Source organism: Kryptolebias marmoratus, linkage group LG18 (genome assembly GCF_001649575.2).
Source record: "Kryptolebias marmoratus isolate JLee-2015 linkage group LG18, ASM164957v2, whole genome shotgun sequence".
Taxonomy (NCBI): Eukaryota; Metazoa; Chordata; class Actinopteri; order Cyprinodontiformes; family Rivulidae; genus Kryptolebias; species Kryptolebias marmoratus.
Window position 1 is genome coordinate 9919719 of NC_051447.1, and position 26097 is coordinate 9945815.

General features: G+C 37.4%; 1 protein-coding gene across 5 annotated transcripts in view; it reads left to right on the top strand.

Moving 5' to 3' along the window:
- Positions 1-26097, top strand: part of anks1b (ankyrin repeat and sterile alpha motif domain containing 1B) — a 202145-nt gene that overhangs the window by 59318 nt on the left and 116730 nt on the right. For 4 of the 5 annotated variants that reach the window (XM_017411549.3, XM_017411548.3, XM_017411551.3 and 1 more), the window contains exons 3-8: positions 821-977; positions 10909-11061; positions 12798-12941; positions 19930-20005; positions 21560-21661; positions 25393-25512. In XM_017411549.3, coding sequence (XP_017267038.1) covers positions 821-977; positions 10909-11061; positions 12798-12941; positions 19930-20005; positions 21560-21661; positions 25393-25512 — 752 coding nt within the window. Of the gene's footprint in view, positions 1-820; positions 978-10908; positions 11062-12797; positions 12942-17640; positions 17779-19929; positions 20006-21559; positions 21662-25392; positions 25513-26097 lie in introns of those variants that run through there. The other variant, XM_037981244.1, reaches the window with a different exon arrangement.

Genomic DNA, 26097 nt, shown 5'->3' on the forward strand with positions numbered 1-26097 from the left:
TGCAAATCTTCTACAAATCAGCTTCTGTTCCACTTTTTGCATCTTCATTAAACTTCAGCTGTTCAGCATATCTTCAGCCGCTTTCAGCAAAATCATTCAGCAAAAAAAGCATTCACACTGCATTTTTGCAGGAAATGCAACTTCTCTAGTTTGAAATGGGTTTGAGTGAAGCTGAAGATCATCATACTCAAATCTGAGATCCTCCTTATGTGACTCTGATGTTTCAAGTTGCTTTAATTGGACTAATATGAAAATAAAACATTAAAATTAACCAAGTAGCTCATTATGTGTCTCATAGCTGCTTTTACCCCTGCTCCCAGAAGAGGTTTTGCCCTTCCGTCTCCCTCATTTCTCCCCCTGACATTTTGAATGCAAATGAATCTCCACATAGTTCCTCCTCAGATGGTGACAACTGCAGCTGGGGTCCTGTTAAAATGAAACACATTTGCAGACTGGAGTAGCAGCTTCATCAGATTACAGATCAATCATATCAATAAAATATGATTTAAAAGTTTGTTTAGAACAGCATCAATTGACAGTGTTGAATTGATTAGTTTACGAAATTAAAGAATCCTAGTTTTTTTTCCGCCCAATACTTATAAATTGGGACAGTTTGATATCACATTAAGAGTAAAACGGTTAAAATAATGTGTGGAATAGGATAGAAGAATTTTAAATTGTCTTTACACTGAGCATACCATAATATCGATTTCAGTTGTTGATGCCCAGCTGTGCTTTTCTTCCCAATTCTTCTCCCCTTCTGTCATATTTGTATCTGATTCATTGATCCGTCTGTGCATGTGCTCGTCTCTCTGCTCAGAGATGTGGTGCTGAAGCTGCTCCACTTTGAGGCATCGGCAAATGTGGCTGACAGCAAAGGCTGCTTCCCGCTCCACCTGGCTGCATGGCGGGGGGACGTGGACATCGTTCGTATCCTCATCAATCACAGTCGTTCACACTGCAACGTCAACCAGCAGGTAATCACAATACCCCGTCAGCATAGACTTTCCTAAAACTCCAGTTATATTTACTACTCAGTTCAATATGAGGCTACATTTCTCCTTCCTGTGGTGGTCTCCATTGATAAATGCTGAAATAGAAAAAGGAGAAGCTGGGGTCGTGCCAGATATTGACAGATGTCTACTTCAAAGTCTTTAGGAAGGAAGAAGTCCTCAGCTTGTGGTGCTTTGTGGGTTAACTGAATTCAGATTAATGATTTAAGCTTTAAAATCAGTTTAAACTCTGTGGGCTTTTTATTTTTCACATTTTGGCATTTCACATTTTTTCCTGTAACATATAGCGCATTCAGTGGGCTCGGCACAGCTTACATAAAATTTAATGAAGGGGCTCTTGCATATGAGACCTGTCTTTATGGTACTAAGATGGCACAGTAGCTCACTCGGAGGCTCATTACAATACAGACTGTTTACATGTTAAATGGCAAAACTGTGGCTCTGCTCCTGTTCCAGAGCAGGGACGATGTTATCAGCTCGGCTACAGTTCCTTTGCTGTATTTCTCAGAGCTTGTAATCTGATGCTGCTGCAGGTTGTGTTATCATGGCTTCTGTCCAACCGAGCTGATCCCTTACAGCTTCCAGTGATCCGTCTCTGACAGGCTGGTGAGCGTTTTAGCTCTGGGAGCATTCAGCTTGCCGCTCCTGTCATTCCTTATCAGCAAAAATGACCCTGTCCTCCTCCCTCCTTTTTCTGTCTATCTTTGCTTGCAGCATATTGATGATGTCACGGCTCACTGATGCACTGCAGTTGAAGATGAGCAAACGCCACACAGGAAGCAATATTTTGTGATTTAAAACCTAGATTATGCATGTGTGCGTACTCTTGTTGACGATGGACGATGCAGGTTATCAGAGTGTTATTTACTCTAAGCACATTTTCTTCTGTCATCATTAGCTTAATTGTTTTCCTCTAAGAACTGTTAGGCTCTAATTGCTTGCTGTGATAAATGATGTACCTTGACCCTGAAATGAAGAGGTTAGTCAGCAAGTGAACACGGGTAATTTTCTTTTTTTTACACCGTCAATGATTTGGCTAGCTGAGCGAAAATCTGTGATCCACACCAAGTGAAAGCTGCTGATGCTGAAGATACAGCACAGAGATGCTGACCTCTGGGTGCAGTCGGTATGTTGTGGAGCATTTCTGCCTCCTTTTTGTAGAGCGTAACGGACAATAAAGTTGAGGCTGTTTCGAAAAAGACGTATTATTAACGCGCATCAGGTGGTGATTTTATATATTAAAAAAATAATAATTGTCTTGATAGCTTATAGATACACATTATTTAAGCAGCTTTACATGTGAACAAGAGACATATGTCCCCTTTAAAACCCAGAAAATGTTTAAAACACATGGTTTTGTGCAAATTAAAGCAAGATTAAAAAGAAGTGCAAAATATATACTGAACTAAATCAAGAAACACCAAAGGTTTTGTTATGGCTTTCACAGTCACTTATCCAAAGAATAATTAAAAATATGTGGATACACATTAAATAAGCAACACGTTAGATTACCAAGTCTTTTTTGGGCTACAAAAAATATTTCAGAAAAGATTTTGAAGACCTGCTGCGGTATTAACAAGCTGCAAAACTTGCCTCAGGGGGTGTTACTGAAGCCTAAGGGCCAAAACCTTAGCTTCAAACAGTCAAAAAAGGGATTCAACAGTGCTGTTGCTTAAAATAATAATGTAGCTTGCCCTTGTTAACTTTATGACCTTGACTCATTGAACTTTTTACAGTGAGAAAATGTCCCTGGGGGTAGCCAGAGCAACACATGCCTCTATATCCAGTTAACAGTGGAACAGAGCACCAAGAAAATATAAAGTGTAAATCCAGTCATCCAGAAACACACAAAATGCTTGCTAATCACTGTGAAACATGACTTTAAAAGGTAATTTAGCAAGATTTAAAATACAATACACAGACATTAGCAAGATTGCAAAGATAAAGGACCTCATTTTGTGTCTCATCAAACATTCTTTATAACCCACATAATTTTGATTATTTATGATGAAACATTCTTATCATGCATCTCACTTTGAGCTTTGTTTATGAAAAACTATTATTGTAGCTGTTTACCATTCTTAAAGATCTTATTTTTTCCTCTGAGTTCTTTGTTTTTACCAAACCTCTGGGTTTGGCCCAGTGATGAACTGGATCTGCTGTAGTTTTCTTCACTGCGTGCTGGTATACTGATCCTTCAGTTAGTCTGTTATTGCAAAGATGTGGTTGTTTTCAGGTTGTGGGAATAAATCAGTGAGCAAGATTGATGAAATGTTTGTGTGTTTACGATGCCCTGGTTCTATATTTTTCTGTCTGTCATGCCTGCAGTCCCATGCAGAACGCACATACATTATTCAGGGTGATATATTTGGTGTCACACTCAGGTCCGTCATTGAGACATAACAGGAGCAAGCTTTGGCAGCGCATTACTCCACCCACTAGTTCTGACATAGAAGAAGAAGAAGAAAACATTTGTCCTTACTGTTGGACATGATGTGAGAAATAAAGTGAAGGACATAGAAGCAGGGTAAAATAAGTAGAAAAATTCTGACGGTTGAAAGAAAAATAAAGGCAGCAGAAGTGTGTAGCAAGGTCAGCTCTGCAGTCAACAGATAATTATTAAAGTCTAGTTGGATGTTATTAGTTTGTGGTTAACCAGTTGCAGCCCACTATTTAGTTCTTAATTGGTCTCAGTAGCTTTACGTCACTGTTTTTGTTTATTCTAAGAGCTTGAGTGTATGAGAGGTGGAGGCTGTCTAACTCTAAGATGATTCAACATTTCTTTTTTTCTCTTCTCTGGAGCACAGATGTTTGTGTGAGCAAGAGAGACGGTTGGACAGTGATTGATGGTGAAAGATTGCTTGTTTACTCAAAGCTTGCTCTTGGCTTGTGAGGCCAAATGCTTGTTTTGAAGACTAACGAGTCACGTGTTGTGATCTCTTTTCTGTTTTTTTTATTTATTATTCTTTCGAAATATAGATGTGTTTTGCTGGAAAATCTTGCTTTTTAAGAAGAGTAACAGGATTACTTCTCTTGTCGTGTTTAAAGGCTTATAATTCTTTCATTTAGATTTGGCTAAGCCATCAGTATTTCCCATAAAGGTGCAGTGTTAAAAGTGTCTTTGTGAAGTTATTGATCCCAACACTGATCCAGCTAATTTATCTGTATTTTAATAATATTCTTTAGTATGTGATGCTTATCTTACACTCCTGCTCAAATTTGGACTTTAAATAACTTATTACAATATGGTAAAAACAGAACAAGCAGTACCTTAAAACAAACGATACTGTGTGTCCTCAAACTTATTTGCTGTCTTGTTATAACATGGTGTCTTCAAAAGTATAATTCTAACCTCACATTTGCTCGATTTTATTCACTCCCTGCATTTTTCATTGTCATCCTTTTTATAGTCATCCTTCACAGTTAAGAACCGTAACCATAAACAGTTTTTATGGTTGTCTAATGACCTAGTGTATTGTTAAACTCTGAATAACTATCTGCCATTGTTCATTTTCTGGTGTTACTGACTGCAGAGCATATCTTAAATCAATTCCACGGCAGCAAAAGACTGTAAATCTTCCTCATTAGTAGTGCCGAGAAGCTTTTCTCCAGGTGAAGGAATGTGATCGTTGCAGTTTTTGTTTGTTGACAAGATGACATAAAAACAACTAAAGAAATATGCGAATGATGAATGACTTTGCTGAAACTTGCTAATGAAGCTGAAACTGAGCTGTTAAAACTAAAACGAAGAGAACAGAAGCCAAAAAGAGCAGAACGGGAACTAAAATCTAAAAGGAGCAGAATGGTAGCTAAAAACTAACAGTAGCAAAATCGTAGCTAATAGTAGTAAAATGGAAGCCAAAAGTAGCAAAAAGCTAACAGAAAGCTAAATGTAGCAAAAGGTGAGGATTGCTAAAAGTAGTGCAGTAAGACAAAATAAAAGAAACTGAAACAAAATATTAAAAAAAGTGTTTTGAAGGAATTGAGGAGCTCTGAATGTATTTATATAGGGATTTCATTTAAAATAAAGGGTGAATATTTTGAAAAATTTAAGTTTAATAGCACATGACTTCTGACAAAGTTAATCATTTTGCTATATGAATGGTTTAAATTGCACAAAGTATGCAAAAGTAGTTACATTGCAAAAAAACGTTGGTTAGAAACTATAAACAGAAAAACTATTGTGAATGCAGACTCAGCGTTCACACAATAATGAGTTGAATAAAACTTGGTAGAGAGTTGGAGTATGGGATTTTAGAATTCTGTAATTATTCTTTTTTTTTTTAAATCGTTAATTACAGCTTTTCCCTTTTGTTGCGGGTAACTTGAACGTCTGAGCCTCGCAGCGCAAACAAGAAACGTGCTGCTCCGAAAATAACACATGCATGCACTGAAATAACAGCCTGGAGAAAAGCTAGACGTTGTATACTGCGTGCTGGACTGTGTCAGCGTAAGGGACAGACGTGTCCTGCAGATTTGCCCACTGATGTTGTGCAGATGTGCTGCGTGGGAACCGGCATACATTCCCTGTCTGCTTCCTCTGGGTTAGTCAGTTACAGGGTCAGTGTGTGTCCCACTCAACATCAAGAATGTATTACTATACATTACCGAAATGTTATCTTTCCCAACAGGAGATGGGTGTAAGGTTATATTATTACTTCTTCTCCCTCCTTGTTAACTCTCATTTGAAAGGAGATCAGCAGCATAGGAAAGGTCCTCCTGGGAGCTTAGAGATTATGTGAAACAAGTCAAAGGTCATGAGGTTGCTCGCCTTCCACGTTTTATTTTTTCCTCCTTTTTTTCTGGGGCTGGGTCTGTGTGTATTCACCTTACATATGTAGTAATTTTATGCCTCATCACACACACACACACGCACATGTTGCTACCACACAACAAAATGAAACCATGTGTTTCCTGATGATCAACATGTGAACCATGCTTCTCTAAGAACACATGGTGCTACTAAGAGAAACCACTCTGGGAAAGTCCACACTCAAAAAGGCCACTGATGCCAAAACACACAGTCACACTGAGCAGTTGGATGTTTTACTGTGAGTAATCTGTTAAAAGATGGTAAGTCATATGCTCTAAACAGCCATGTTATTTTTTCTTTTAAATTAAAGTTAAACCAAAAAAAACCCAAAAAACTGTTTCATCTCTCCATGAATCAAAACACATTACAACTCTGAGATGAGAACAGATTGTGTGTGAGGCTGTTAATTAAGGTGTTATATAGAAACACGATATATATAAAAAAAATGAAAGTGGTGTAGATTTTACTTTGTGGTTGCAAATTAAAACCAAGACATTCTGGGTTTCAGCTCTGTCAGTGTTAAAACTTCAACTGGCAACAAAACAACTGAGGCAAAGGGTGTTTTTGCTCAAGGGGACTTCAGTTTGCTACCTAGGGTTAAAAGCAATCTCATAAAATTCTTTATGATGCATTTTATTTAATTAAATCTTAGACATTTATTATGCACATTTTATGAGTGTTTTTTTTAAACACTGGTCAAGTTATGATAAGTTGTTTTTTTTATTAAATGCAACTACCTTTGTAGCTGTCAGTGAATTGTTAAAAATTGATTTACCACTGATGAATAAGCAGTCAGCTTAGTGTTTAGTGTCAAGTGCAGGTCTTTAGGTGCAAAACTTGTGTCCACACAAATACAAACAAACCATTCAGAACTGAATGAGAACCAAAACAGGACCCATCTATCATTTGAAAGCTGGAATCTGGATCTGGAACCACGTAGAACGGAGTCTAACCCACAAACCTTTTTTTTTTTTTTTTTTTTTGCNCCCTTATTTAAAGTAATCTCTGTAGTACCTCACACTGAAACCTGACATTTTCTCAGTCTGATTATGCAACTAATACCCACAAACCTTTTTTTTTTTTTTTTTTTTTGTGCACAGATTTCACAACTGATTGCAATTAACAAGTAAATGCAGAAGAGCTGTCAAAGCAAATCTCATCAAATAGCACATTTCCCTCCTTTTCTGTGTGGCTGTGACTCAGATAATCCATCATGATTGTCTGGAAAGTTAGTTAAATACATCCACCTTTTCTGTTCTTCTTCTGTTGCATAAGAGAACACGGCATGCTCTATCAATATTTCATCCTAAATCCACTGGCTGGCATAATTTCATCTTAAAATCTGTTTACGTTCATGCTAACAAAAGAAATGCTTTAAGATTCAGCTCCACAGTTTCATTCCGTCTAGCATAATTCAACATTTTGTGTGACAACTACAACAACTACTTGTTTGCTTACATTTTTTTTGTATTTTAAATCAAATAAAGTAGTAAGGAGAGATGAGTGTTATTACTGTCACCTCTCTCACCGCCGTTTCTCTATTCTTGTCTCTTTTGTTTAAGCCAGTGAACACATTATAGTATCTCGTCTACTTCTGTCTTCATTTGTGTACTCTGTTTTTTTTCCGAGCCAGGCGCTGAGCTCCCAGGATTATGAGCTGAAGTAATGTAGATGGAGCTCATCCTGTGTATCAGTCCATCAGTATTAGCTCAGTGTACGCTCAAACAAATGCCTCTGTGCGCCACCTGCTCCGGTTTAATTTCAGCACCTGTCTGATAGGCTTGTTTTGTTTGGGTGTACATGTTTGGGGCTCCATGGAAGATAACTGTGGTAGAACTAATGGTGTTAACCACAGGTAAGGTGTGTTTTTGCAACTGCCTGTAAATGCACAACAGTTACAGGAACACCAGCAGATCATTACAAAAAAAAAAGTACAGAGGGAGAAACTTCACATATAAGAGCATATAGTATAATATACTAAATTATTTCTTCCTTAAACAACAATAAAAACATGCACCAGCTGTATTAAAATGAGCTGTAAAATAAGCATTTATTGTTTTAATAATTACCAAAAACAGCATGTCAGAACCACACACAGCAGAAAGCTCTGACTTTAAATCTTACGGGCATGTCAGTGATGTGCTGCTGTGCCTGTTGATGGGTTGTTAGTAGATAGTGCTGCTCAGTGAACAATAAGCAACAATGGACTGAGAGTCATGATATTGGAAAGCTATCAGAGTGGGCGTAATGGAAATGTATAGCTTTCTCAGGGAATGCGGAGGAATGATTTTGTTTTTTTCCTATCTTTTCCGCTTCCTCACCACCTTATTTGTTTTTGCTCCTACCATATCAAGCTGTGTCTGAGATCAGCTCTTTGTCACTTGTTGTTCTGTCACACAATTGCATTTTTTGTTTTGTTTTAAGATGTTTATGTCAGCCACAGTAGATCAGCCTAGGAAGTTTTATTGTCCATTTGAGGCTGCAGACACATAATGGGTCAGTGGCAGCGTCAACAGCAGCTTCGATCTGCGTCCCAGTGGTTATTGTATCACATCAGGCATTCTGTCATTGTGTTTGCTTGGCTACTTATTTTTAATTATATATGGGGCTCTTATAAATAAGTCATTAACAAGTAATTATTTTTTTGTAGCCAAAATCTGGGAAGACATGTTAGAAACTTGATTGCTTTTCCTCATAAATAAACCAAACTTAGGTTTGTATTTTATGTACATTGGAGTTGTGACTTCATATATTCCTTCATATGATTACAATAATGTTTTAGTAGCTCCTGAATGATGCTTACACCTGTGGATCAGAGAAAATAGTTTCTTTACTGATAGTAATGTAGTTGTAGTACAGCTTTTAATCTCTTCTCATCGCCAACTTTGAGGTTTTATTTTACTTGTATTGTGTAAATGACCTGTTCTTAAGACACTGCTTTGATTAAATGATGAATGTGCTGTATTTATGGTGGTTTGATATGTTCTGCATCGTAAAAACGTCTACAAACAATGGCATTAAATGGCATGTGGTTGTAAAGTATTTACAAAGGAACACAGAAAATGGTCTTACAATACAAGCAAAAAGTCTATCAGTGGGCCGTGGTGAATAAATTAGTCTCACTCAGCGTGTGAATATTGTTTTGACTGTTTGCAAGGTGCTATTCATCTATGTTGAAAGAGGTGCAGTCTATGAAAAAAACAAATCTCGTCAGCTGAGGGGCAGGGAAATCTCCCAACCACATACTGGTGTTTTTTGCTGCTATCACCTGTATGCATCTTCATATAGGGGCTCTTTCTTTTTATTATTCACACACACACACACCAATCTATTAATCTTTCACCGCTCAGAGGGATACATGAAAGTGGGATGAGGACTGGGAGGGAAGCAAAGGAGGCTGCAGCTCTGGGGACCGAGATAAGGCACGAGATCTGAACCACGGAGTTCAGTCACAGTGTTTTGAATTTTATCATGGAAGTTTGAGAGGAAACATAGAAACACAAAGAAATGCAGAAAGGTGTTTTTTTGTTGTTGTCGTAGTCATTACTAGTTATATTGGGGAGCATTTGTTTTGGTGCACTGATTGATGCAGTAATTATGTATGAAGCTGCATAAGAAGTCATTCTTAAAGTAATCAGGTCCACTAATGTTTCAGTTAACCACCATACAAATATTCCAGTGAGATTATGTTGTGCATTTGATTCACAATAGTTTTGTTTATTACCTCTATTAGACTTTGCACTCTGTCAGAATTAAATTTCCATGTCCTTATACTGTGATGAAAAAGGTTTTCTCAGCTTAGACTGAATGTAATAAGATATTTTAAGACGTAAGTGGCCTCAGTTTGCAGATCAAAATAAGCTGACTTTACATATATTGTGATTTAATTAACTATTCCCTTTAACTTGATGCCTTGAAGGATTTATTGTTCTAATAATTTCAATAGCCTAAATGCATCTTTAAATTTCTGGCCAAATTAGTCTTTGCCTTTTTGTTTTTCCTTCTCCACGGTATGGGTATCATCCATCACACCTCCTTCCTCTGGGTGCTCTGCGGTCCAGTTTTTCCAGTCCTCTTGGGGCAATTTTTATCCAGTTCCTCTGTAGCACATGGACTACCAACAATGTTATAGTTAAGGACCCCTGTAGAACGAGGACACGGCCACAGTTTCTCAAACTTCTCATGACCTTTAAAATGCATAGAGTTACACAGAGTCCTGTCTGCAAGAGCACTGTTTAATGTACAGAAACGTGTTTTATTGTGGAGAGCTGATACCTACTATAAGGAGAATGTTTTTGTTCATTGCAAATTGACTTTTTTTTTCCTTAAAAAAAGCAACAAAACAAAACAGAATAAACACTGTGGCTAAATGACTATAAGACATTTTAAAATACAAGTATTGTAAAATTATCTCCGAGTATAATTGACCTGTTGAATAATAACTGACATACAAAATCAATAAAGATGTTAGACCAAAAAGGCCCAGTAGGTATGAAATATTCTGGCTTTGGCATACAGGCTTTGAATTAAAGAAAAAGCTCAAATTTTTCTGCAGGAACTTCTAGAAAACCAAACCCACTTCTGAAATGTAATCATGCAGAGTTGGATACGGCTCTAAACATGTTTTGTATGTGTAGTAAAAATCTATAGTGTGTAGCTCTCCAACTTAAATTCCAGCCCGTCAAGCCCAGATAAAACAAAGGTTTTCTTTTCCCTTATGTGTTTCTATTCACTTTCATCTTAACCCTTCACCTAATTTTGTCCTGTTTCTAAATAAATATATTTGTACATCCTGTGCTGAGTGGTATTCTCACATATTCCTCCTCCTCAAACCATCACCACCATTTTTTCCCCCCATTAATCTTCCAATTGCCTGCCTTTTGTACTTTTTGACCTTCTTTAACTCACCTCTGCATCTCTTCATGCATCTTTTATCGTTGCCTCACTGCCCTCCATGACTCCCTGCCCACTCGTTATTGTTCTCATAATTTCTATATCCGTTAGCACTCCTCGTTACTCGTTTTTTTTTTTTTTTTTACCTTGCGGTCTTTATAAAGCCAGTATTTTTCTGCTCTTCCACAGAACCATGAGAGGGAAACGCCACTCCATTGTGCAGCACAGTACGGACACTCTGAGGTGGTTTCAGTTCTTCTTCAGGAGCTGACCGACCCGACTATGAGAAATAACCGGCAGGAGACTCCCCTCGACCTGGCGGCACTTTATGGACGCCTTCAGGTCAGTAAGATAGAAATACATCTGCTCTATCTGCTCTATTAAAAACAGAAAGAATCATAAAACAAACTTCTTTTTCTATGAACAAAAATGTTGTTTTTCTAATTTATTGAATTGCAAGTGTCATAAATTGGTAGAAATCCTCATTAACAGGTTTTAGGTGAGTCTTAAATTTACCCCTGACTGTGTCTTCATCTGACAGCATTTAAATGATTAAAAGCACGAGGTGTTAAAAATAAATAAATCTTATTTTTGTTACATTTTAAGGCTATAAAAGGTTTAATCTCCATAAGGCTAAGGTGACACTACAGAATGACTAAAACTTTGGAATAAATAGGATTATGATGCAAATGTCTGTGTGTTGGCACAATTGTGACACTTATCTAACATTAAGTTTTTTTATTGCTGAAACTTTTTCAGAAAGGTGAAACAAATTGTTCTGTTGTTTCAAATATAATGAAAAATTTTATGTAATGCTAAATTCACCCCCCCAATTTTTTTTTTTTTTGCTGGTAAGTTTCTGATTTTGCTAAAAATTAGGCTAAAACAAATAAAGAATTGCAACATCAGTCCAAAGGAAGTTGGTAATTTAGGGAAATGCTGTTTTTATATACATTTTTGCCAACTTCTATTTAGTCAGTTGCATTTTTATCCTGTCAAATGATTTTTTAATAATACTTTAAAAAGCTGCAAAACATTCCAAAAAAAAAGATGCAATTAATTTTTCTTTTAGTTTTAAATGAAAAGTATTTGAGGAGCAAGTACAGGTGGGAAATTTAAAGTCTATCAAGAAATGTGTGAGGGGGAAAAATGTTTCTTCTTCCAAAATGTATGAAGAAAATCTCAAAATTACAAAAACTGCTAAAAAGCTTAATTATCTCAACACTGTTTGAATCACGTTACAGGAATGGATTTATATTATGAAGTTATAGGAAGTTGACAAAACACGAAGCCTCTTGGCTTTATCAAGTTGGTTAAAAACAGTCATAATCGAACACTTTCCATTTTCCATGCTGTATTTTTATTTTAAAATTGTGAAAAAGGGTTTTGGATTGGTTGGATTGGATCAGGGAGTCTAAGGATAAAAGAAGGGAATTGCAAACGTCTGGGTCTGCTAATTAATATTGTAAATTGATTTGTGGTGGAAAAACAGTCTTCAACAAATGTTTGGTGGATAGGATCACACGGATCGGCGTCTTCTCCAAATGTCTGCTGATGTTCAAATACAGTTGGGTAGTTTCTCTGCTAAGGTGGCTGTAATTGCAGTCGAACCACACAGGTTCGTCTGAATGTGAATGAATAATTTATAAAGACAGTGCTGTAATTCTCTCTCTGAATAATAATGAAGGGAAACCCCTGTGGTGGAAACTACTGCTGCATTAAGATGTATCCATGAATGAGCGAAAGTTCAGTACAAACTCCATTTTCACAAAAACAAAAGTAGTCAGCTTTTGAGAGAACGGCACAAGTTATTCGAAGCAACGTACGCGATCAAACATAAGTGACACAATCTCCTGCTGAAGTTGACTGGCAGGACTTCTATTACAAGGACTCGCGCAACAAGTAAATGTTTAGTCACATCTGTAGCTCATGATTAGTTGACGGAGAAATAATCTGAAATTTTACTTCTATTCAAGCTGTGTAGTTCTAGTCTAAAGTTAAAAAAGATGTCAGGAGCAGATCAAAAGTTACAGAAGAGTGATGGCCTGGTTTCCTTCCCTGGCTGTTTTTGTGTCCAGGTGGTATGCATGTTGGTGAGCGCTCACCCAAATCTCATGACAAGCCAAACTCGCCTCCACACTCCGCTTCACCTGGCTGCTCGCAACGGACACCACAGCACCATCCAGACCCTGCTTGAGGCCGGCATGGACGTCAACTGCGTGGTGAGTTGGGTTGCCTCTTGGTTGGTTTTGTGCTCATTTAAGCATTAAAGGACAGATACTTGACATATCAGTGGTAACTTGTTTTATTATTATTATCTAAATGTTCTATACTAATGTGGTGTTCTGGGCTGAACCTTCCCTATTAAAAGGAGGGAATTGATGAGTTTTTCGAAAGAGCCATGCCAGTTTTTATTTTCACCACCAGGATTAGCGCTTAGCTTTGCTGCCTGGTTAGCTTTCCTTAGATGGACGCACCATGATGTCAATTAAACTGGAGTCAGCAGTGGTCCTGATTCCTTCCTCCATTGGTTGTTGGCAAACGAATGCTGGAGCTGCATCCCCACTGTCAGCTAATTTAAATTCTATTACACAGCAGAGAAACGCCACGCCGGTATCTTGGGGAATGTTCAGGTTTTTGAGTCAGGGTTGCAAAGGCTCATCGTATTATTGTTTTTGTTGTGATTAATAATTCAGTTATGTTTTGACTATTTCAAGTTTTTGTATTATAAATTTTTAATGTCTACTACAGAATAATTATACTCTTGTATAGGTTTTTGTTATAAATTCTGGGGTTCAACAACACGAGGATGTGTAAATCAGTAAAATCTCATTTAGATTAGTAAATTTTAGCCTTTTTAGGGATATGGAAATCTTTTGTCTTCCTTTTATTAATGTAATACTTTTTATTGTTGTTCTGCAGCATTCAGAATTTTCACATTGTTTTCAGATTTTACTCGTATTAGACAGAAGAATGTTCAGCATTGTTTTTAAGGTGTTTAAAAGTGCCATAATTTTCTTGCATGTTTTAACACAAAACAGGGACGACAGACTCTTCCTTTGAGAATGTGTATGTGTATCAGACAGCATGTCTATCCTGTAAGTCCTCTACATGGTTTGTTGGTGCGGTATGAATAATTGATTGGCAGAAAAGAGTGAAAGAGAGAGGAGGAGAAGAGAACAGGGTGTTCCTGAGGGTTCTGTCTAATTTCTCCTCTTTACACACACTACATTTTAAACAAAGGCAATAGGATTTTTTTTTACAGTATGTGGAGCTTAATTACTGCTCAGTAGCACAGTCTTTACACTAGTCTTCCTTTTGCTGCTGTACATTTAATTTTTTTTACTTGAGATTGCCTGAATGAATCAAACGTGGATTTGTGCTGAGCCTTTGTGCCATTAGTATTTGAGAGGTCTTGTCAAAATGCCTCCATGCTTTACTGCGTTCTTCAATGCTGTTGTCCTTCTCTTGAGAAAAAGGCAGAACTGTGAAAAACTGAAGTGTGGAAAACTTACTTCACTAAGCAGTCTCCTGGCTGCTTAGTGAAGTAAGGTTTTCATCTCTTTTCATTTGTTTAAGCAAAATTGCTGTCTTGAGTGAAACGAAATGCTTAAATTTTAGTATTAGTCAGTTTGATGCTGTACACAAAGAACTGAGAACAAACAATGTCTGAGAAGAATGTTGTCTGACAGATTCTTGATGGTTATTAATAACTAAATAATGGCCTGTGTATTTGTTTAACTTTCATAGAAGCCAAACATACTAGCCTACAATAAAAATAATATCTGAAACATTTTGCAAATGAAGTTATGTCACTTTCAATTCTAACTCAAATATGTCCATTAATCAACAGGTATATTCCTTTACATTAGCACGCGTGTAAGATCTGAGGCCTCAAAATGCTATGTTATGTTTTGAGGTCTTCAAAAAGTTCAGGGGTTGAATCTGGGCTCCCACCGGTGTCAGTAGAGACACTCACCTGAGTTCTGCAGCGTCTTTTATGCTAGTTTTCATTGAGAGAAACCTCGGGCTGAAGGAGGTGAAGAGAGGAGAGACCTGACAGTTTTCAGACAGATAAGGTTGATTTACTAAAATGAGATCATCCACATGGATAAAAAAACAAACTGAGTATGTCAAAATGTAAAAATATTTGTATTATGATTAATTGGCATAGTTTTATTTATGCCGTTTGCTAAAAGTGTCTCAGTTGCTATGAATAATTCAGTGGTTGTTTTGAGTTCATTTGTGAAGGAAAGAAGCATGAACTTGTTAACGATGGTCCTTCACAATAACATGTCAGTATTTGCAAATTGGCTAGATACACAAGAAGAAGTTAGGATTTCTGTTTTCAAATGTAATTATATTCCAAGATGTTGGGTGGTTAAAGCTTAAAGGTGTTCATTCAGAGAGGATTTTGTGTTAAATTGCATAGAAACTTATTCAAGTTCAGTTCAAATTAAACACATGTTTTGTCCCAGAGGGGTAATTAAAGGCAGTTTTACTTATTCTTTCTTTTCACTTGAATGTCAACATTTCTGTATAGTGCTATAAAATACAACAGCTTAACCTTGCGGCATTCAAGTTTGATTCATTTCCACATTTAGTATGTTTTTATTGTATTTGTTGGCAGTATTAAAATGCAGAAAATGCTTTCAGATGTGCAGTGCATCAGTGCACTCAAATACTTGATGTTTCGCAGAGATTGTTCTTTTTTGTAATCCAAGTCTTTGCTGTTTGATGATTATGAAGGATTTGAAGGGGGAAAACGGCTTCAACAGTTTTAGGGCCCAGACGATATCAAAGCCTCAGCAAGCTGCCGAATCGGAATCAAGACGTGAGACTTTTCTGCTGAGAAGCTGCATAAACAAGGAGCAATATCAAACTTTGCTTATCAAATTTAAGACTAAGAATTTCCACAAAGCTTTTATAGAAAGATCATTTCAGTGTCTGGAAACATAAAGTGATAAAAGTTAAGACCATTGAAACTTTCCTGTTGCCTGAACCTGCTCTGACTCACCAGTGGTTTGCTACAAAGACAGATGGTAGAACAGATGTACAGTAAATATGGGGTATGTACAGTATGGAAACTTATAGAAAAACAAATGTGAGCTCTATCTCAGTGTTCTCACAGCATGTTCATATTTGTCACATCGCAGCCTTGTGAGTTTGTAGGATTTGCGCATGTGCTTGTGTGCATTTCATCTCTGGGAAGACTGACACAACTTGACCTGTTAAATCTGAGCAGCACTGAGACGTTCTTACAGTGAGGAGATGCTTGACTCAGCGATGTTGCACACATCCTCTCCTTCTTCTGTCCTTTTGTGTGCGTTTGTGTCTGTGTGTTCATGCATGCTCTGATCTGAAGAAGAGGGATGGTTTTCAGAAGGGATTTGGCCTCGGGCTCCGTGTGTCAAGTGAAGATGAACACTGCATGTCTTTGATATGCCTCATCTCTCCACAAGACACACTGCTACCAGTTTCTTTCTGTCTCTCAGCTGCGTGATAATAAGCACTGCAAGCTTTTGATATTTCTAAATCATACCCTCATTGTGCTCTTCTTGTTGGCTTTTTATGCTCTTTTTGGCTTAAAAATTCACAAGAAAAACACTATTCATTTCTCCGCCATCCTTGCACAGTAAATTATAAACATTTCTGTTATAAGTTCAACTATAATATTCACTGTCCTAAGAATACATACTGTAAAAGTTGGCTGATGCACATTAGCTTTATTTTTTACCTTAGAAAACACAAAACTGGCTTTATTTCAGGCAATTTTACAGATATTGAGCTAAATTCGTTGTGATAGAAGCTGATATTCATTCATAGCACATACTCTGAGCGTAGCATCTCACAACATAACATGGGATTGTTCATATTATTGACCAAAACGGCTGCAGCTGTTATTTTTCAACATAGGGCAATCATCTAAAACTCTGGCATGAAAGGTGACAGGTTTAATCTGTTTCTGTGATGTGTTAAGATGAGATAAAATACCACCTGACCGGGATCAAACTGCAGTGGAAAATGCAGAGTTGCTTTTGTAAATTGTTACAAGGTAAAAGATATTGTGTAAATAACAGAATGGGTCACTAATTGGAGGCAAGCCATACAGGTCTGCCAGAGTGTGGATGAATAATTTATACAAGCAGTATGTGGTCCCAGTCTTCTGCCCTCCATGTGTTCATCTCTCTGTCTATCACTGTCCTTCCTCTGCTCTCTGTTAACAAAAATAAAGGGAAATCCCTATGGAGGGCCTTGCTGTTAGTCATATTGGTAGCCAACACAGGGCTAATATTGAGTATTTTTAACCATGTCTGCACAGAAAGTCTTGAATTATTGTTTCTGTATTTTTGTCTATTTAAGAAATGCTTTCAGTCTAGTACAGCTCACCTGGATCTTTAAAAGGGCTTTATGAATTAGCACCAAGTGATGCAGAAACCTACCGTCTCAGATTTGTAATAGCATATTTTGACATATGAGCTGCGAGCGACAGCTGATGTGTATGTTTATAAAACCAGCAGCACTGTTTTACACCAAACACCCAGCTGGCGGGTTGTTTCTTTAGACGCAGTGTAAAAAGTCTTGAGTGTTTCCTCATTCATCCCATGTCATTCCAACATAAACAGTATATAACACTGCTTAAAGTTTACTAGCTGCCCAGAATCAGAGTCCTCTGCTTTTCAATCACAGGAAACTCTTAGAGAAGAGAAATCGCCTTCCTTGTTTCCTCATGACATCACTGTGTTATCGCCATGGGAAACGGGACGGGAAGTGGGATTGGAGGTTTAGGAGACCAGGTCATGTGTATCAGAAAAGGGGGTGGCTGTTTTCTTGTCCTCCCACCTTAAATCACTATCATGAAGGTTAAAGATTGGTATAAAAAATAAGACCTCCACAGATACACAAACTGAAGCTATAAAACCATGTTTCTTTTCACCTCAGATTTACCTCCGCAGTGTTTGGACCTTTTAAAGAAACGGGATTTTCAGCATCTGCTCTATCGATTCTTTTTTGTCCTTGTTTTGTGATGACACTCTTGGTTCAGAAGAAACTGACACAGTAAGTTCAGTATTTCCTCCAGAGGACAAACCCACTGATGTGGTGCAGTGTTGTGTTCAGTTCATTTTCTTGGCAGCATATTTACTGGCAGACCTGGACGTCGTCCAAATAATTTGTCTTCATTAAGGCTGGTTGTGTTGTTGAGGGCAGGTTGTATTTTTTTTAATCTGTGTTGTCAGGAAGCCAACCGTGAAGGATGCAACATATTCAGCATATGTGTGTTGCTGGGCATGTTAAAGGGTTATTTTGGCTCCGTCTCTGCAGTGTGATTTGTTGTGAATGTGGTAAAGTGCATGTCTCCTGTGTCCATGATGGGTGTTATTAATTCCAGCAGGACATACTAGGTGGCATGTTTAATGCACGGTTGAAATATCAACTTTAGAAACACATAATTTACAGGTAGAAATAATGTTGTATTAGTCCTAGCACACAAAACTGCCTGCTTTATACCAACCATTCAGTCAGAGGATAAACTGCATAAGTTATTACTTGTTGTGGCTGTGGGAAACAATAAACACTTCACAAATTTAACTTGTTGTAAATGTTTATTTGGGAGTCTTGATTAGTAATTTAATTAATACTGGTGGAACCTTTTTATATTTTTGGTCCAAGACAGCGTTCCAAGCCATGTGATATGAAGTCTAAATTGAACAGTTGCTCACAGTTTCAAACTATAAATTATAGGTAAATAAAGGAGACATCCCCTGTTTGGGGGTGAACCTCAGAACATACAGGTCGAGTAGCAGTTGGAAATAATGAAGTGAAGTGAAAATTTATTTCTGCAGCCCTTTTCAGCAGCAAGGTGATCCAAAGTGCTTTACAACACAGAAACAACAACAGAATCAAATACAGAACAATCAGGTGCAGAATCAAAAAACATCAGAATCAAATATGGAAATACAGAAATAAAAAATGTCAATCATGTATAATGTATATGAAATATGAGATAATCTAAATAAGGTCATGAAAACTAAACATATCTAAACATGAGCTAAGACAGTCAAAATAGTAGCTAATCTAATGCAGTTCTTGAAAATTCATAAATTTAGGTGAGTTTGTGACATTGGTTTCCAGCAAGCTTAAATGGCTCACTGAAAATGATCCATCTGTCTGTCCGTCCATCAGTTGGACATGCCCGGAATACCTCCCTAGGGAGGGGTCCAGGGCGCATCCTTAGCAGATACCTGAACTACCTCAACTGGCTCCTCTTAATGTGAAGGAACAGCAGCTCTACTCAGTCCCTCCCAGATAACATAACTTCTCACCGTATCTTTAAGGGAGAGCCCAGCTACTCAGAGAAAATGGAGAAAATTCATTTCAACCCCCTGTATCCGTAATGTTGTTCTTTCAGTCACCACCCAGAGTTCATGACCTTCAGAAGGTAGGAAAGTAGATCCATTCTTGAACAAAACCCAATACATAAACTCCTCCACTTGAGGCAGCAAATCACTCCCAACCCAGAGAGAGCAGTCTACCCTTTTCCGACTGAGGACCATGGTCTCAGATTTGGAGATGTCGATCCTCATTCCATCCTCTGCTCCAGTGAAAGCTGGAGTTTGTGGCACAATGACGCTAACAAGACCACATCAAAATACAGGAAAATACTGATTTACTGAGTGATTTTTAATTTTTTTTTTTATTTGGTAGATAATGTAGTGCTAAGTGTTTTAAGTGCACTCCACCCACCTGATTTAGCTTCATAACACAGCTGTTTGTCACACAGGGATTTTCACGTTTTGTGTTTTCTTCATGTCTCTGTCACAGTAACTATCCCTGGTCATTGCTGATCCAAGATGAAACTTTTGCAGCTTCCCCCTTGTGCTAGTTTCATTGTGTTGCATCATACCTGTAATATTCTTATTAGCAGAGCTGGAGGCTGAAATGGGATGCTGTAAAATGAGTGAAACTGGTACATTTCCACACAGGCCTCCATAGCTTGTGTAATAGTTTTGAAATCTTTTCTTGATTTAATCTAATTTTTTCTGCATCTCATTTATTGAACCCAATGGATTTTTTTCACTGTATTTTTCTTACAAGGTGTCTTATGTACATCCAATTAACTTCTGCTTTTCATGTCTATTTTTGTTTATGTTTCCAATTGTTAAAGTAATAGAATGTTAACATGAATGTGTTGTTTCTTTGTGTTTGTAGACAGAGAATGGGAGTGCCCTTCATGAAGCTGCCCTTTTTGGAAAGATGGATGTAGTTCGCCTTCTGCTTGACTCAGGTTGGTTTAAAAATACCTTTCTTAAAAAAAAGCACTTCTTTGTGGAAGTGCGTTTCTATTTTTTAAAATTTAACCTGCAGCTAGTCATTTAGCATGTTTTTTTTAATTGCAGGTTGTATTTTCCCTCTGGTGAACCAAGGCATGTTTACTGCCCATGTTAATACTTTTAAAACTATTTCACTTTACACTTTATCACTGTTAGACAAATCAGCAGGATGTGATTTCTTGTTTTAAAAATATCTACCATGTTGATTGTTGGGTCAGTGGTTATGCTAAGTAAATGACACAAAAGTGACCCCTGAGTTGTAGCAGAAAGTCTGAAGTATAGCTTTAAACAGGTAAATTATTATCTTTAGGAATGGAAACTTAAGAATGTATAACTAATTTATTCCAAAATTGAAATGGCAAATTAAATTAAAGATAACACAGTAAAACTTCCAAGTAATATCTGGGCATTGTTGTCTTTTGATACGCCAACTATCTCCCGCCCACTTTCCCACAGCACTTCCTGTTTCCTGCAGGACTTCCTCTGGGCGTTCATGGGCTTTTTGGCCTGAATTATGTTAACATCCTGAATCGGTTTTGTTCTGTATTGGTTTGGTCTACTTCAGTTTGCTTATTTAAAACTGTGCATACAGTTAAGTGTGGAAAGGGGAGAATGGAGTTTTATGGGTTTCTATTTTGCACTGATCATTATATAAACCTTAATCCTTGATGTAACCTTCTGCCACACTGCTTAGTCTTTCTTGGTGGATGGTGTCAAACTTGTTTTTTAGATGAAAGTTGATAAAGCAATCATTTGATGCTGTTATGATTTACTAATAACGTAGTATATAACTGGGCTGTAACTGTTGGACACTCATTGGCAACTTCAACTTGATGCAATATTGAGAGAAAATACACAAATCTTTTATTGCAGTCGAACTGAATTCTGAGAGTTTGAGACCAAGTGACCAGCGAGCTGTGCTGCCATGTTTACAAAGGAGATTTTTTAAAATGACGGCATATTTTTGTGTGCCACACTTGCAAAACGGTGTTGAAGGCCATGCTCATCATGTCATTGCCCACCTCTGCTCACCTTAACAAACTTCCCCCGCCCTGCCACTTACCCCTAACAAACATGAGGTAGAAAAAAAAATGGTAAATGGCCTCAAGAACTCATAAACCGCAGGACTAAGTCAACTTAATATAATCAAGATAAAGGCTGTGGACTTGGGTAACAAAGTAAAATATCAAACAGACCAATAAAAATGGTTTAGATCAGCCTTTTTGAATATTTGATGCTTTGTAAAATGTATTGACATTGACTCTGAACACAGGAAAAGATTAAACAGGCTGATGTGGTAAAACAAGAACTCATCCAGAAGGAATTCTGAAAAAAATCTTCACTGCATCACTGGAGTTTTCTTAGAAGGTCATTGAAGTTCTCTGTGTATATGTGTAAGAACTAAGATAGGTTTGTATATGTTTAAAAAGTCAGATGTCCTGAGTTCACCTTTAGTCTGCTGTTAAACTGTATGAAAATTAATGTTGTGTATATTATGTGCATTTCAGGGATTGACACCAGTCTGAGGGACAGTAAGGGGAGAACAGCACTGGATATTCTGAAAGAACATCCTGCACAAAAATCTCAGCAGATCACTGCTCTTATTCAAGGTGAGACAATCGCACCCTTAATTTAATGGATCCTCTCTGTGGCAGAACAAATATGTGTAGGGAATGCAACACAATATGATGTTAAAAAACACTAATTCTTTCTATGTAGGCTCCTGATTAACATGTTCATGAATTATGACTAATATTAGGACTTGAAGATTTTTAGTGTTGCATCTGCACTGGATCTCTGCAGCACCTGATTTCACAAGGTCAGTTTTTGAAAAAGTTGAATTTATATACGTGTTCAGAGCTTTTATTGGCTGTAGGTGACAGTTTATATTGAATTTGCTCAGCGGTGAGGACATATTGAGCTCCAGTTGAGTTTATTAGAGAGTCTGACCCTGTGACCCTTGGAAGTGGATGAGGTACAACTGAGAAATCTTGTTTTCAAGGAAGTTTATTGTCTTCTGAGAAGTAATAGGAAATGCTGTATGTGTTGAAAGGCTAGAGGGCATGAGTGCACTGTTAATGTTAGCTGTGATATTCTCACAATACAGTTTTTGTCGCAAATCTCCCAATTACTCCACTGGCTTCGTTGGAACTTGAATGAGATGGTTATCAGTGGGTTTCTGGAGTTTTGGAGTAGCTTTTTGTTTTGTTCAGTCTCTAAATCTCTCAGCAAACATTTTGTGGATTCCACTGGTGGAAAAAGCAATGAATAATTAGAACTAATAAAATGCATTTTTAATCATTTCCATAGAATGATTCAGTTTGTTCTCAAATAGTTTAGATCCTCTGCTTTGATGCTTGCCATGATGCTGCTCTGCATTTTCCAATTCAGTCTGAGCAAAAGTCTTTCATGTCGAGGCTTTCATGACCTCCCAATGTTGCAGAAATGACCCAGTTGTGATTGCAAATTGTTTTTTACCCCAACAACACATAAGTCTAATCATAATGTTTGTAATGTGCAGTGGTGGGAGTAATGAGTTTCAACATAATACATTTGATTTTTCTCTCTTTTGTGGCTATAACACATTTATTTATTTACTGTGATCTGAGAAAAGTAGAGAAACAATACCATAGTGAAATCCATTCTGCCCATGAACATATGGCTCTAATTTCACCTCATAATTATACTGGATTTAAATGGTTAAGTCACCAAGTCATTGATTTATCATGTCAATCCAATCAAAAAAAAAAGTGTTGGATTTTTTTACTGTTTACTCATTTTTCACATTTTCCATATTTTTTTAAAATGTCTGTTTCACTCTCATAGCCCTGCAGCGCGTTTTGTGTTTGACCAGTGATTTTTAGTGTAAACTTTTAGTCCCTGGGAACCCAAAAACGTCTACTTCTAAATAAAGTGCCAATTTAAATGCTATAATCTGTGGCTAAGAGGCCTGCGTTATCCGTCATTGTGTAATCTTTGCGTGTACATGGGACGTGTAGTTACTGCTAATTTAAGTGGAGGGAGATAAAGGCCCTCAGAAACAGGGGTTGAAGAATGAGGAGAATATGTGAGAGCCAGAATTACCTGCAGATCAGTTTTAATTAGGAGGCGAAGACATAAAAGGGAACATAAACCCAGGAATGTGAAAAAACTGATCATAGTTAAACCGGAAAAGACATAAAACTGGCTGTAAATCAGAGAAAACATAATGCTTCAAAGGCCCCAAAAGTTTGGTTGTAATTGATGATTAAACTCTTCATTAATTTTAGATCCTGAATCATACAAATAACATTAAAGGGAGACACCATGTGCTTATAAAATGTCTGCTTTTCACTTACTCAGGTATAAACCCACTAACATGTGTTTATTTTAATATTTATTTAATATTCCTAAAAACTTTTATTATTAAAACAAGCAGATTATACACGGCTTGCCTTGGAAGAGCAAAATTAGGGATTTGATTAAGAAGATATGCAATTCATCTAAGCCATTTTGAGACATTCTGGAAGTATTTTTATGGTAAAAAAAACAACTTGTACACAATGATAGTTTCATTAAGAAAATCTAGTGGTTTAATTAATCTAAGGAGAGGTGTATTCAAGAGGTCTTATGATGGCTTTTGTTTCAGTGGGTTTTTTTTTAGGTTTTTCTTCTGCCTGTGAAAAGAAGTAGCCCAAACGGGACTGTACCACCGTTTGAAAGGTCTAACCAGTTTGAAACATCTTAAAGAAAGAGCAGCTGCTTGAAACGGAGTCATTAGCTCTTGATCTTGTAGTCCCTCTTAGTTTCTTGAAGTGTTTTTCATCGCTGTGGCTCAGATTTTAATCAACCAGCAGACCAAATTGGCTTGTATCTAAATTAGTCTTTTAGCCCTTAAGAAAGCAATACATTTACCTCTCTAATAGTAAACCAAACATGGGATTAAAATCTCTTCATTCAGCTGTTTATATGACGCAAAACAAAGTGTTGCTTTACATCTGCTAGGACGTGAAAACAACTGTTTTTGGCATCTGCTTGTGTGAAAGGCCTGTGTGACATAAATACTCGACTTTCTGCACCAGAGGGTCTACTGGCTCCCTCTGTGGCCGATGGCGTGCACCTCACAAGATTTACTGGGCTCTCCACACATGCATAAATGAATCAGCAAAGTTGTTTTTACATGTCTGAACCCAATTCTGGATTTCCTTTGAATTCTGTATTCAAATGCAAGGATGCTCTGTATGCTTCGACAGAGACGGATCTTGTCTAAAGCACCGAAGATGAAAAAGCATATGTAGATGTTTAGAGATGGGTTATAGAATTTTAAATGTTAAAAAAATTCATGTCAAATCTGTCCGTAACAGTGGGCATCAAAGACAAATCTCACAAGGTGGAAAGATATTTGGGCATCAGCATAAATAAGAGACTGACTGTGCCTGTATTAGAGGAAGGAAAAAAGAGAGAAAGGGCACAGCTGTGACTTTGTGAAGAGATCAGCTGCATGCCATTTCCTGTAGGAGAGGAGATGGAAAAGGACACACAAAAAGCAAAAGACCTGTCATTTGCTGAATTGTACCAGCTGAGGGCCTCTCTGGTGGCCGCTGGCACCTCGTTATGAATAGATTCTCACTTCACTTTACAGAGCATAATTAATCCTACTGTCTGAGTTATTAGTTCACTATTTCACTGCTTGGCAGCAACTGGTTGTGCGTTACAATGCAGTATAGTAGTTAAAGCTCGGCCCCTAAACACTGTGCTCCGTCTTCTGCTGTTTCTGTAGCATCTACTGCTAAATAAACCCATGTCCAGATTTCATTTTTTGCTTTTATGTATCATAATTACAGAGGGGATTGCTATTTATAATATTAGAAGTACACATATGCATTTTCCTCTCATTACCAGGCTTTCTCATTAGTTCTCCTCAGGCAATCTGCCACTAAATTTTTTTACTCTGTAAGCATTTTGTTTGCTAATTTTGCAGTTAAGCAAGTTCATTATCCAGTCTTTGACTTGTTTCTGCCCCCACACCTGAACCCGCTCTGTCTCCATCTCTCTCCCTACAGTTTTCCCACAGAATTCGCTCTTTTACTGTCATGAACAGCAGAGTGGTCTATTAGCAGAAGCTGTGAAGTGATTTTGCGGTGCAGCCAAAATGTGTGAATTGAAAGCAACTCAAGCTGTTTACCATGCCAACGGTTGTGCTGTTATATTGATCCAATAATATGCTTTTGAAATGCCGTCTCTTTCTCTAAGCCTCCCCCCTTTCATCACATTGTTTTCATTTCTATTTTCCTTGTTTTGAATAAGATGTAATTACAGTATTTCTTATCTCACAGATTTTTCTGTCTCCTTGTCTCTGTAGAGTATATGGACGAGATGGAGAAGCAGAGCATCATGGAAGAACCTGTCCGCAAGTGTCCTATACCTGCACCTCGAACTTCTATCCCCTCTCCTGCTGCCTCCCCCTCCCTCAGACACAAGAGTAAGTGCCCACACACAGCTGAACCAAGTCTGAATCAGAGGCTGTTTACTCCTGAAGTTACATTCTGGGGAATTGGATTAGCAATGGATAGCTTTAAGTTTATGTTTAGACCAGGAGAGACTGAGATCTGATCTCACAGACCACATGAATTCACATGTGTACATGTAGAGACATGCTATGGATCGGCCAAGACGCTTGATAACGAGAGTAAACAGTATTTGACATTGAAGGTGATGAAAGTTACATATAGCTTTCTAAATAAAATATTCAGTGTTAAACAACAGTGTTTGAAAGTACAACTTTAAATCAAACTTCAAGACACATATTTCACAAGTTAACAATATAAGAGGTGCCTAAACAATTTATAAAGCATCAACAGAAACTATAATAATCAATATATAATTATTTACCAACTAATCAATGTTTGGAATATATGTTTTTCTACAGGTGCTGGTCATAAAATTAGAATATCATGAAAAAGTAGATTGATTTCAGTAATTCCATTTAAAAAGTGAAACTTGTATATTATATTCATACATTACATACAAACTCATATATTTCAAATGTTTATTTCGTTTAATTTTG